This window comes from Empidonax traillii, unplaced genomic scaffold (genome assembly GCF_003031625.1).
Source record: "Empidonax traillii isolate 1590-97213 ecotype Southwest subspecies unplaced genomic scaffold, ASM303162v1 scaffold267:size678996, whole genome shotgun sequence".
In the NCBI taxonomy this organism is placed as follows: domain Eukaryota; kingdom Metazoa; phylum Chordata; class Aves; order Passeriformes; family Tyrannidae; genus Empidonax; species Empidonax traillii.
Window position 1 is genome coordinate 156083 of NW_020955460.1, and position 12345 is coordinate 168427.

General features: G+C 58.8%; 2 protein-coding genes and 1 non-coding gene across 4 annotated transcripts in view; 2 read left to right on the forward strand and 1 right to left on the reverse strand.

Moving 5' to 3' along the window:
- Window positions 1–5406, forward strand: part of ABCA3 (ATP binding cassette subfamily A member 3) — a 31184-nt gene extending 25778 nt beyond the window's left edge. Inside the window, exons 27-32 of one of the 2 annotated variants that reach the window (XR_003571853.1) lie at window positions 874–1061; window positions 1215–1385; window positions 1788–1975; window positions 2068–2141; window positions 3455–4395; window positions 4426–5406. Coding sequence is in view for 1 of the 2 variants with exons in the window: in XM_027889613.1 (XP_027745414.1) it covers window positions 874–1061; window positions 1215–1385; window positions 1788–1975; window positions 2068–2141; window positions 3455–3586 (753 nt within the window). In the remaining variant the exon portion in view is untranslated. Of the gene's footprint in view, window positions 1–873; window positions 1062–1214; window positions 1386–1787; window positions 1976–2067; window positions 2142–3454 lie in introns of both variants that reach the window. The other variant, XM_027889613.1, reaches the window with a different exon arrangement.
- Window positions 5407–6720: 1314 nt separating this feature from the next.
- On the reverse strand, window positions 6721–10299 carry MCRIP2 (MAPK regulated corepressor interacting protein 2). The gene is made up of 5 exons (XM_027889617.1): window positions 10192–10299; window positions 10030–10108; window positions 8286–8413; window positions 7979–8080; window positions 6721–7169 (listed from the first exon to the last, which is right to left on the reverse strand). The coding sequence occupies exons 1-5, from the start codon at window positions 10241–10243 to the stop codon at window positions 7099–7101; spliced, it is 432 nt and encodes a 143-aa protein (XP_027745418.1). The 5' UTR covers window positions 10244–10299; the 3' UTR covers window positions 6721–7098.
- A 1952-nt stretch (window positions 10300–12251) lies between these two features.
- Window positions 12252–12322, forward strand: TRNAG-CCC. Its single transcript has one exon. It is a non-coding gene; the product is annotated as a tRNA-Gly (tRNA).
- The last annotated feature ends 23 nt before the right edge of the window (window positions 12323–12345 follow it).

Genomic DNA, 12345 nt, shown 5'->3' on the forward strand with positions numbered 1-12345 from the left:
CTGGCTGGGCTGAACCACCTCACAGGTGCCTCCATGGAGGACGTGGTTTTAGTTCCAGGGGTGGCAATATCTCAGGGATATCTGGTCATGTGGAAGCAGTCCCCTCTCCACTGGAATCAGAGATGTGATACAAATGGAAGCCAAAACTTGTGAGGGGGGCAAACCCTTCATCAAAGGTTTTGCTCCATAGTTGGAAATGTGTAAAATGTGAGTCACTGATCACAACTGGAAAATGGTCTCTCTAAAGCAAGTAGGTCAAACCTTTCCAGACCCCTGCTAGAGGACTCCTTGGGAGTAACCCACTCTGTTTGGAAAATAAATGAGCAGGGTTTTCAGTTCCATCCCGGGATTCCTCTACCACTGTCACAGATTTCACAGAATATTTTGAGTTGGAAGGGACCCACAAGGATCACTGAGGCCAACCCATAAGTGAATGGGACCCCAGACAAGGTCAAGCATGGAGAACATAGGAAGGGTCTGCCCTGAAAGCATGGCCCAGATTGATTCCCTGCCTCCAGAAGGAGCTGCCTTCTGTCACGCTCTTGTCCTTGGAGAGGACCAGGACATGGCGGAGGTACCAACCCTCCAGCACTTTCCTTCTCCTGAGAGCCTGGAAATCCCACAGTGGTCCCTCACAGTGAGGAACCAGCTTGGGAGAGGGCAGTGTGAGGCCACCCAGTTGCCACCCAGAGTTGTCTGCGTCCGTCCCTGCCAGCCCGGCTGTTCCAGCAACAGGAGCTTTTCCATCTCATTCCACCTGTGATTTCGGAGCTGTGACTCAGCCCCCATCTTTCACTGAGGAGCAGCAAAGCCCTGTGAGTGCCCAGGAGACGTGCCTGTGAGCTGATTCCCTCGGGTTCCTCTCGCCCCAAGGTGCAGCAGCGGATCGGGTACTGCCCGCAGTTCGATGCCCTGCTGGAGCACATGACGGGCCGCGAGACGCTGAGCATGTACGCGCGGCTGCGCGGCATCCCCGAGCGCTACAGCGGCAGCTGCGTGGAGAACATGCTGCGGGGGCTGCTCCTCGAGCCCCACGCCGACAAGCTCGTGAGGACCTACAGGTGAGAGAGCCTCGGGCAAACCCCATGTCCGCTGCCCCGGTGCTCCCTGTGCTCGTGCTGGATCTCTGTCCCCATACCCATCTCCCATTTTCGGTCGCCTGGATGATCTTGGAGGTTGTTTCCGACTGTGATGGTCCTGTGATTGCTCTGCAGTGGTGGTAACAAGCGGAAGCTCAGTGCTGGCATTGCCCTCATTGGTGGTCCCCCCGTGATCTTCCTGGATGAGCCCTCCACCGGCATGGACCCCGTGGCCCGGCGTTTGCTCTGGGACGCGGTGACACGGACGCGGGAGTGTGGCAAATCCATCATCTTCACCTCCCACAGGTGACACTTGGCTGGGCAGGGCTCGGCATGAGAGATCAGGGAGAGTGGCCAGGTCTGAGGGATGGGACCCAACTCCAGAGCCTGGTGGGTGGGCAGTCCCTGTCTGCAGCCAGGGGCTGGCTTTACCTAAATCTCCCTCCAAAAGCCCAAAGAGGAGGGAATACACCTCCAGCCACTTCCCAGAAACTTAGGCTGTTGTGTCCTGGTGCTTACATGCCCAGAGAAGCTGTGGCTGCCCCATCCCTGGAAGTGTTCAAGGCCAGGTTAGATGAAGCTCTGAGCAACCTGGTCTAGTGTAAGCTGTCTTTGCCCATGACAGGGGGTGGGACTAGATGAGCATTAAGGTCTCTTCCAACCCAAACCATTCCACGATTCTCTGAACGAGTCGTCTCCCTCCTGCAGCATGGAGGAGTGCGAGGCGCTGTGCACGCGCCTGGCCATCATGGTGAACGGGCAGTTCAAGTGCCTGGGCAGCCCCCAGCACCTCAAAAGCAAGTTTGGCAGTGGCTACACCTTGCTGGCCAAGACACGAAGCGAGGAGGAGGGCGAGCTGCTCGCCTTTAAGGCCTTCGTGGAGAAGACTTTCCCAGGTACTGTGAGCCCTTGGAGGGAGGGCAGGGTGCTGGGTGTGAGCTTCAGCACATTCCCTAACCCAGAGCCTCTCCTTGCTTGTCCCCCCCAGGCAGTGTCCTGAAGCACGAGCACCAGGGCATGGTGCATTACCACTTGACCAACAAGAACCTCAGCTGGGCACAGGTAAGGGGGTGCTGGAGCAAATTCCCTGGTTGCAGGAGGAGGCAACCCTCCTCCTGCCCCTTTGCGTGCTCTCAGTGCTTTGCTTTTAGTAGACATCACTCCCACCCTGATATCCCTGTGGGGAACATGGCATGGGTGGGCACCTCCCTGCTCCTGTCCCTCGGCCCAGGAGCGCCCTGGCACCCCAGGTTTGGGTGGCACTGTGTGGTCCCACCAGGGCTGTGGGCAATGGCTTCACCCAACCATTGACCCTAGAGGATCCCAGCCCAGGGATACAGATAAAACCCCATGGGTCTGCAAATATGCATATATATATATATATATATATAGTAAGTATAGTATGTAACCATCTGCATAGAATGTACATAGATAGTTATATACTCCATATATACGTAGTGTATACATAGTATATACTGATATATATTATCTATCTCTGTATATACCATCAGCCTATATGTACACTGTCTATATATAAATACATGTATACAGAGATATACATAGTATACAGATTGTTTTCATATGCAGAATATAGGTATATATAGGTTTTTACATATCTGTATATTATACACAGTATAAACAGTGTATATATTGTGCATATACACTATATTATGTACTTATATATTATATACATTACAATATGTTATATACTGTATACTGTATACATATACACTATATACTATATACATACACTATATACTATAAACACTATATAGTATATATAGTTCTATTTATCTGTATATTGTACACTCTATATGTTCTATATACTCTATATAGTGTATAGTGATACTCTGTATAGAGTATATATATATCACCTATATATATTGTATCAAATATATATAGGCTATACAGAGAGCACATAGTATATAGATTATATAAAAGCTATAGTTTAGAAATATATATGTGTATTTGTATTTATAAATATTTTAGATATTATAGCTATATATAAACTAGCTATGCTATACACAGGTAGTTATGTATATAGTATATATATGTGTGTATATAGTATGGTATGTAGGTTTTTTTTAAGATTGTGTAAATATTTTCCATATATTATGTTTATGTATATTATTTACATATATACTCATTTATCTTATATAACTATGTGAAAGGTTCATATACACAGCCTTTATTTTTAAATGGAGTCAAGTACTCTGCTAAAGAATCCTCCTCCATCCCCCCACCCTCCTGCCAGGGAAGGTGTCACTTCCACAGGTCCCCCTGGAGATAAAAGGCTTCCTCTGCTTTCCCTATCACAGCCTGGGGGTCCCCCATGCCCAGTCCCCCTGCCCTAATGTCTGTGCCCTCCCTTGCAGGTCTTTGGGGCCCTGGAGAAAGCCAAAGAGAAGTATCATTTGGAAGACTACTCGGTGAGCCAGATCTCCCTGGAGCAGGTCTTCATGAGCTTCACCCGCTTCCAGCACTACACAGAGGACAGAGGGAAATGAGCCCCCGGTGCCCTTCCTCATGGACTGGCCCCCAGCCTATACATAGTATATATAGAGACAGTAATTTATATATCAGCGTGTCTTAAATACTGTATAAATGTAAAACTTTTCACCGGGGAAGGGGGGAGAGGATGGCGGCGTTTCCTCCTGCTGCCGGGATCACCGGGATCACCGGGACTGCCGCAGTCTGTGTGTGTGTGTGTGCACGAGACACTGCCACTCTCCAACCGTCATCCCACCCACACAGCAAAAAAACCTGCCCAAACAGCTGGGAGGAGCCTGGATGGGTGGAGAGGGGTGTTGGGCCTGGGCTGGCAGAGGAGGAGCGGGGTGTCTGTCTCCCTGCTCCCCTCTTCCCTGCCCATCGCTCACGCCCGGTTCGTGATCCTCGCCCGCATGTCGATGTGTCGTTTGGTGGTTGCTCGTGGTTTAGCAGGAGGCTGTCACATAGCTTAGGTCCAAACCGTCCCTGGGGTCACCAGGATTGCCCCTAGAAGCACTTTGTGTCCAGCTGGAGGGATACTGCACAGCTCCTGTCTGGCCCCTACCTGGTGTGGGACAGAGGAGGCTGCGTCTCCTTTAAGTGCTTGGGAAAACTCTTGTCTCCTCCTGCTGCTTGCCAAGCCTGGCCTGAGGAGCTGGCACCGACCCCAGCCATGCAAGGGGAGCTGTGTGGTGCCAGGAGCTGGCACTGGGTGAGAGGTAGGACATGGTGCTGGAGCAATGCCTGGAGCTCAGCCCCTGGAACAGCACGTGATGGGCATGACTGGAGAGCCAGAGCCTGGGCTGGAGGCTGCGGTGGGTGAGGGGTGCCCAGGGACTGCTGGGCTCTGTGAGAGGTGCCACAGGGTCCCTGGGGACACTGCTGTGCTCAGTGGGATTTCACAGGGTGCCCGTGGGCGTGGCTGTGCTCAGTGGGAGGCATGTGAAGCACCACAGGGTGCGCAGGGACGCTGCTGGGCTCAGTGTTGTGCCCGTGCAGGGGTTTGTCAGCAGCACTGCACCACACTGTGCTGTGCAGCCACAGGCCCTGGCTGTGCCCACGTCCTGCTGAGCTCACCCCTTATGTCCCACACAGCTCCAACCAGAGCATTCCTGTCCCACATCCCCCTCCTCATCCCCATCCTCTGTTCCAGCAGCAGGCAGGGAGTGAAGGCCCTGTCCTGCCTCTGCCCAGCCCCGGGATGCTGCTGGGCACCAGCACTGCCCAGCCCTGCCTGTGCCCAGTCAGAGGCAGCAACTGGGATTTCTTTTTAGCGTTTCCCAGTGGTTGGGTTGCTTTTTTTTTTTTTGTTTGTTTGTTGGAAATCCGTGTTGATTCTTGTCTGTCCTTAACTAGTCCCTGTGTCACCTGGGGCAGCCCCTCTGGCTGCTGCCCCAAGATCAATGCAGAGCTATTTGCACTATAGTACTACACACAATTGCACATAACTAATTAATATTTATGGAGAGGGGGGCTGATTCCCTCCCAGTGATTGCATTGTCAGGGGTTGGGTTACATTTTTGGGTTGGGTTTTTGTTCTTTTCCCCGTGACTGACTCATTCCTTCCTGTTCCATTTTTTTCCCTTTGCCTAATGTTGTTGTTCAGAACGATGGTGCATCATGTTACTAAGAATTTCCCCGGATCTTAACGATGTGTGTTTTTATTAGCAAGCAGCCAGCAGGTGAATGGCATCCCTGGACACCTTGTAGCCCTTTGGAGCTGCTGGCAGGGAGGGATTGCTCCCTGGGATCATCCCGCTGGGCAGGAGAGCCAGCCACTGCCAGGGCACCGTGCAGGGGGGACTCCCAGCACCAGCGACCTCCCTGGGCAGGGAAGGGGAGATGCTTTCTGCTGGAAGGGTGCCTGGAGCCACCAGCAAAGTGCTGAGACTCCCAGTACCTGGTTTTTTTAATTTTTTTTCTGGAAAGGGACATAGAGCAGAGCCCTCTAGGTTTTGCCTGGGACAGGGAGCAGTGGGAATGTGGGGGTTGCAGGGGGTGAGATGCCAAATTGCCACAGGCTGGCAGTGCCCTGAGCACAGCAGTAACAGTACATGTCCTGTTAGGGTACTGGTGACCCTTGGTGCTGGGGTGGGGGGGGTACACAGAGGCAAATAACCCCCATAGTGCCTGTGACAGAGCTGGGGTGAGAGGAGTCCATTCACAGATGGCATCCCCTCACCCCAGCCCTCCCTCCCTGGGGCCATCCTGCCCTGAAGGAAGAAAGGCTTAAGGAAGCAGCATTCCCCTGTCACCCAGGACTGTAACACCCTCCCTGTCACCAGGGCAGGCGCTGCTGGCTGTGCATGGTGCTGCTCCCGATTTCAAGTCACAGCCACAGTGCCAGGGCAGGCAGCAGGACCAGGAATGGTCACCTGGCAGAGAGGACCAGGAGCTCACCAGACAGGTGCTGCCAGGGTCAGGCTGCTGTTGGCACTTCTCTGGCCTCCCAGGGGGGAGAAGCATCACAGGTCCCAGGCAGCTGCTACTCCCTGCTGGCTGCAGTGTGGTTGTTATTCCCATCATAGGAATAATAAAAACGATTTTTTTTTCCAGTGGGTGTTTCCTGGCCTCCTTTGGAGTCAGACTCTGCTCAGGCTGTGCTGGCCTCCTGATCTCCCCTTTGGGGAAAAGGACGTGAGGGAAGGGGGGTGTCCAACAAAACCAGAACTGGAAGACCTCAGTCTGGCCTGGAAAAGCCCATGGGCTGAGGAGTTTTTGTGTGGAAGCAGTAGTTGGTGTCCCTATCCTTTCCACCACAACTGTCCTCTCTTAGCCTCCCCCAAACGACCATGGGTGAGGGGAAAACCTTGAACTTGGGGCTCAAAATGACTTCTGGGCTCCATGGTGCCCTCATTCCTGTAGCCTTCCCCACCTCCACACTGCAGCCTGGCTCTGAACCACAGCCAGGGTGCTCAACCCCCTGCAGGTGCCCCCTCAGTCACAAACATCACCTAAGACAGCACCAGCCCTTGGCTGAGCTCTGGGACACGGGGCAGCCCCAGGACGAGGATGCAGCTCCAAGGGAGATGCTCCGAGCCCCTTGAATCCAGAGCAGCCAACGGCTCACCTGGGAGCATCCCCTCTCCAGGGCACGATGCTGCACCCCACCCCACTGCTTCCCTGCCCATGCTCCAAGTGCATCTCCACAGGCAGTTTCAGCTCTTTATTGTCAGGCGGTCCTGCTACAGCCCCCACTGTCCTCCCCGGGGCCTGGGCTGCAAGGGGGGGAGCCGCTCCCTCGCCCCCAGCACGGCACCAAAGTGTCCCTGGGAGCTGGAGGCTGCAGGAGCTGCAGCGGTCCAAGAACTGGCACTTAAGGAATCCTGGCTGGGGCCACAGGCTGCTCCTCCTCCGGGCACGGGGAAGGCACGTGGCCGGGCATGGCTGTGGTCCGGTCCCGGGGTCACTCCAATCCGGGCATCTTAAAAACGTGGTTGGAAAACGCCACCGACTCTGGGCTCTGACCAGGTGCTCACAGCTTCCTTTCTCTTTTAAAGAGAGACCAAATGCAACCTTTTCTTCCCTTTTATGAGCAGTTCTCGATTTTGGCCAGAAATTGCTGTGCCCACCACTCCTCCAGGTCGATGGGAACAAAGTCTGAAAGAGAGGGGAGGGAGAGAGGGGAGCAGCTGGAGCAGGAGCAAAGCTCCAGGTTGCTCACCCTGAGCCACCAGAAAAAATAACCATGGAATCACAGAATATCCTGAGTAGGGACACAAAAGCATCATCAGGTCCAGCTCCTGGCCCTGCACAGACACCCCAACAATCCCACCCATGTGCCTGAGAGCTTTTGCTCTGCCAGCCTTGGGGCCACGACCACTGTCCTGGGGAGCCTGTTCAGTGCCAACCACCCTCTGGGGGAAGAACCTTTCCCTGATACTCAACCTAATGACACCTCCAAATCTTCCCCACCCCTGTACCATGTCCTCAGGTCAGGCTGGGTTTACAGGGATCTTCTCTTCTTGGGGAGCTCTTGGCCACTGCAGGAGCCCCCAGGCTGCAGTCACAGCCCTGACTCCAGCTGCCACCAGAGAAGTGTTGTCCCCATGTCCACTTGGTCCTGCTGGCCCCAGGAGAAGCAGGTCCCCACGATGGGACCAGGAGGCTCCTGTCCAGCATGGTGCTGAGCACACCTTGGTGGCTGGAGCAGGCCTGAATCCCAGAAGAGTCACCAACCACGAGTCCTGTTTGCTGGGGCTCCTCCAAGGGGCACAGTGGGACATCCCCACCACAGTGCCAAGGCCAGCTATCCCTGCCCAGGACCCCCAGAGTGGCCTCAGCAGCAGCAGGACAAACCTAAACAGCTCCCCAAGCACACTGATCATCCTCCTCCTCCCACCACAGCCCTGCTCAGGTGCAGGCTGAGCCCAGCGTACCCCAAAGTGCCCCAACCAGTTCCCACTCACTTTTGAGTCCGGGGTTGGGGGTTTTCTCCACGTACTGCACGGGGCCGCAGGCGCTGTCCCCGCTCCGGCTGCCGTCCAGCTGCTGCTCTACCTGCTGCCAGGCTGGGGGGACAGGCAGGGGGTGGGTTTGGGATGGGGGTGTCCCAGCCTGGGGGACTGCAGGAGTGGAACAGGATAGGGCAGGTCCCCAGGGTGGCAACTCCATCCCTGCACCAGTGATGTTCCCAGGATGATGCAGCTGCCTCAGAAGGGGCTCCACACGCTCCAACCCCCCCCCCGGTGCTGCCCAGGGACCCTCTGCCCTCACCTTCATAGATGAAGCGGACGTTCTCCTCGTGGGCCAGGGTGTAGCACTCCTCAGGAGCTGAGACCTGATGCAGCAGCACCTGTGGCCTCTTGCCATTCACTCTGTTGAACACGAGTTTCTGGGCTGGGCTGTGGAGACAAGCAAGGAGGGGTGAGGGGGGCCAGCAGCTCTTCCCATCCCGGTTCAGAGAAAGGATTGGGTGCCCTGAGTTACCCCACTTTGTGCACACTCCCCCACAGCCCCAGCAAGGCCAAGGGGCACAGCTGCAGCCACCCAGCCCTGTCCCCAAGGGAGGGGACAGACAGGGAAAGGGAACAGGGGTTCTGACACAAGGAGGGGGGAAAGGGGAGCTCCCCAGGGAAAAGCACATCCTCCACTCTCCCACCTGTCCTCCAGCCCAGCACCAAGTGCAGTCTCTGAAATAAAGAATTTGCCACCAAAACTGCAGGAATACCAGGAAAATGGAAGTGAAATCTACTCGGGTACAAGGCAGGGGACATGCCATGCTCTGCAGATCGAGCACTGGGATCAAGGGAGCAGCCCTGACCCCAGCATGTGCCCAAGGTGCCCCAGGACTGGGACATAACTCTGCCAATGAGGAGCAGGTCAGGCTTCCTCAGAGCCAGGACCCCCTTTGGGAGGGTGGCACTTAAACCAGCCCCAGTCTGGAAGCAGCAACACCAGACAGAGCCAAAGGAAAAACTTGGGATGAGATTTTGAGGGCATGTTCAATGTAAAACTCCAGTATTTTGGCCCTCCTGCCCAGCTCTGGGGGAGGACGTGCCTGCAACAGCCACGTTCCTCGCGGGACAAAGTCTAAGGGGCCTCGGGAGTGGGTTTGGAGGGCAGGAGAGACAGGCCTTGGGAGCAGGCAGCCCACGTGGACCTGTGGGCAGGGGCTGGGGAGGGCAGCGACCCCCAGACCCCACAGCCAGGGGCACTGCCAGGCAGCAGGAGAGTGAGTGTGGAGGCAGCACCTCCAGTGAGCTACAGGGAAGGAGGGGAGCTGGACAGGGGGTCTTTCATATATTTCTTGAAGCTGAAGGGGATGGGCAGAGCTGGAGGGGTTCCGCAGCCCTGCTGAGTGGGCTTTGCCTGCAGCCATCCAGCCAGGAAAGGGTCACCTTAGGGATACATCCATCATCACCTGCCAGGCGCTGGAATCCCCTCCGGCACCCACCCGGCAGCTCCAGGTACCGCTGGTGGACGCCGGGAGTCACCTCAAAGCGTCCCCCCAGGCACACCTCGGGGGCAGGGGGCACGGCCCGTCCCGCGTGGGTGCGTGGCGTGGCCGGAGCCGCGGCCAGGGGCGGGCGGTCCCACGGCGCTGGCCCCGCCGCCGGTTTGTGCAATCGGGGCCGTGCCCGGGGCCGGCGCGGGGGGGTCGGACAAGCCCAGCCCAGCCCGGCCCGGCTCTGCCCCGCACCGGGACCCCCCCGGGCCGCCTCCTTGGCGCGACCCCACCGCTCCCAATCCCCGCGGTTTTTGGGGACAGCCCCCGGGAAGGAGGAGCGGCGCCAGCCCCGGCGCCCCCCCGCGGGGCGGCCCACGCCACGCGTGTTCTCGCTGCGCGGGACCGTGCGGGCACCGGGACGGCTGCGACCCCCGCTCCGGGCGGCACCGAGCGGCGGCACCGGGATCCCCTCCACGGTCCCCCGGGCGGCCCGGCCGCCCCGCTCCCCTTCCCAAGGTCACGCCGCGGCCGCCCCGGGGCCGGTCCCCTTCCCAAGGTCACGGCGCTCACCTGGCGGGGGGCCACGCTCCGGGCTGCGGCCGCCCCCGCAGCTCGCCCAGCTTGCTGCTCTCCACCGCCTGCGTGGGACCTGCGGGGGGCGCGGGGCGTCAGGGGACAACGCGGGGCGGGACGGGGCCCCCCGCGCCCCCCGGGCCCCGCGCCCCCCGGTACCTGTGCGGCGCTGCGTGGCGAGCTTGCTGGGCCCGCGCGTCAGCGTGTACATCCTGCGGGCCCGCACCGGCCCCGCACCGGCCCCGCGCCCCCGCACCACTGCCGAGCGCGCCCCTCTCCGGGGCCTTTAACGGGCCGGGCCGGGCCGGGCGGCCCCGCGACACGCCCCCGCGCTTAAAGGGACCGCGCGGGGGGCGCGCGTGGGGCGGGGGACCGCGCAGGGGGGCTGGGGCTGTGCGGGGGGGGGGGGGCGCGTGGGACACGCGCGGGACACGTCGCGGGAACATGTGGGAGGTGTGCGGGGACACATGTGACACATGCGGGGTGTGTAAGGGACGTGCGTGGCATGTGGGGACACATAGGGGACACGCACGGGACACACAAGGGGAAACGCGCGGGATGTGGGGACGCGCTGGGGACACGCGGGACGCATCAGGGGCACGCACGGGAGGTGCGGGGGACACACGGGACACGTGCAGGGCACACTGGGGACTCACATGGGATGTGGGGACGCTCATGGCAGACAGGGGATGTGGGGACACGCAGCGGACACTCAGGGAATACACTGAGGGTGTGTGTGGGACGTGGGGACACAGAGGGGAAACATGCAGGACGTGTCGGGGTACACGTGGGGGGACATATGGGGCGCTCACAGGGTGCAAGGACACACAAGGGAGACATGCAAGACACGTTTGGGACACGTGGGGACATTCATGGGACACATGCAGGGACCTTAGGGAAAGGACATGGGATGTGGAGACGCACTTGGGACATGCATCGGACATGTCAGGGACACACGTGGGACGTGGAGGGCGCGCAGGAAACACACGGGGGACACACGGGGACATGTGTGGGACATGGGCACATGCAGGGGATATGAACGGGACACAGAGTACATGTGGGACATGTGGGAGACACAGGACACACACGGGACACACGGAATGCACACAAGGGACATTGGGACACGCAGGGGACAAAGTAGGGGAAAAGGCACAGGAGGCATGTGGGACACAAGATGGCACAGGCACTCAGGGGACACGGAAAGGACCTGCACGGGGACACTGAGGAGACGGAACACAGGAGCCATGGCACACACAGGGGACACGTAGGGGTCACTCCTGGGACACAGAGGGCCCAGGCAGGGGACATCGAGGGGGTTCAGAGGCAGGGGCTGAGGTGCCACCCGCACGGGGACAGCGCTGTGACGAGCCCTGAGCCGCACACATCCCATGAGCAGCGCGGGAAGCCGGAGCGGGGGCCGCGTCCCGGCCGTCACGGTGACCTTTGGAGTGGGGAGGTCCCGCCGAGGTGTCCCCACGTGGCGGGAGGTGCAGACCCGGCACATGACCCGGAGCCGGTCCCCGTCCCCACCCCCCGGGGCTGGGTGGTGACAGCAGCCAGGCTTTAGGGAGAGGCCATGTGACAAACCCACTGGGGTCTCCTGAATGCTCCAGCCTGGCTCCGGGGGCTGCAAAGCCACCCCACGAGAGTGACCTTTGCCTTTCCGCCACGTGCCCACAGTGCTCGCCAGGGAGGGAGGGGTGCAGGAGGGTGCCCCCAAGGAAAGCACAGCAGCGCCCGACCCTGGTGGGTGCCAGACGCCCCAGGGTCCCCCACAGGGGTGCACCCAGCACAGTCACATCCACATGACTCCCCCAACCCTATTACCGTGCCTAAATACAACCCGACCCACGGGGACACCACCGCTGGCTGTCACCTGCCTTGTCACACGGTAAGGGTTGTGTCCCAGTCTCCCCACCTGACACCTGCCTGGGGTTTGTAAGTGCCCGTGGGCACATCCCCGAGCTTTTCTATGCTCGGAAGGGCTGAACCCCGAATCCCTGTGCTCCAGATGGATCCCTCCAGAGCTCCATCGCCGCTGGGTGATGGTTCCCCACTCACCCCCGTTTTCCTGGGGTGTCCACGCAGAGCCCCAATTCGCTCTTGCTGAGGAGAACAGGGTGGGAATGCCGGTGTAGGGCGGGTAAGCTGCAGGCCCCGCCGGAGTGCTGCGGTCCCGAGTGGGGCCGAGAGGCGGCGGGGCGGGAGCGCTACCGACAGCGCCGCTGGTGTAGTGGTATCATGCAAGATTCCCATTCTTGCGACCCGGGTTCGATTCCCGGGCGGCGCACAAACCTTTTCCTTCTTTTTTTT

Coding starts and splice junctions, on each gene's coding strand:
- MCRIP2 (XM_027889617.1), bottom strand. CDS start 10,243: ATGTACACGCTGACGCGCGGGCCCAGCAAGCTCGCCACGCAGCGCCGC. Junction 8,414..10,029: donor GGAGCGTGGCCCCCCGCCAG/GTGAGCGCCGTG, acceptor TTGTCTCCACAG/CCCAGCCCAGAAACTCGTGT. Junction 7,170..7,978: donor CCCCAACCCCGGACTCAAAA/GTGAGTGGGAAC, acceptor CCTCTCTTTCAG/ACTTTGTTCCCATCGACCTG.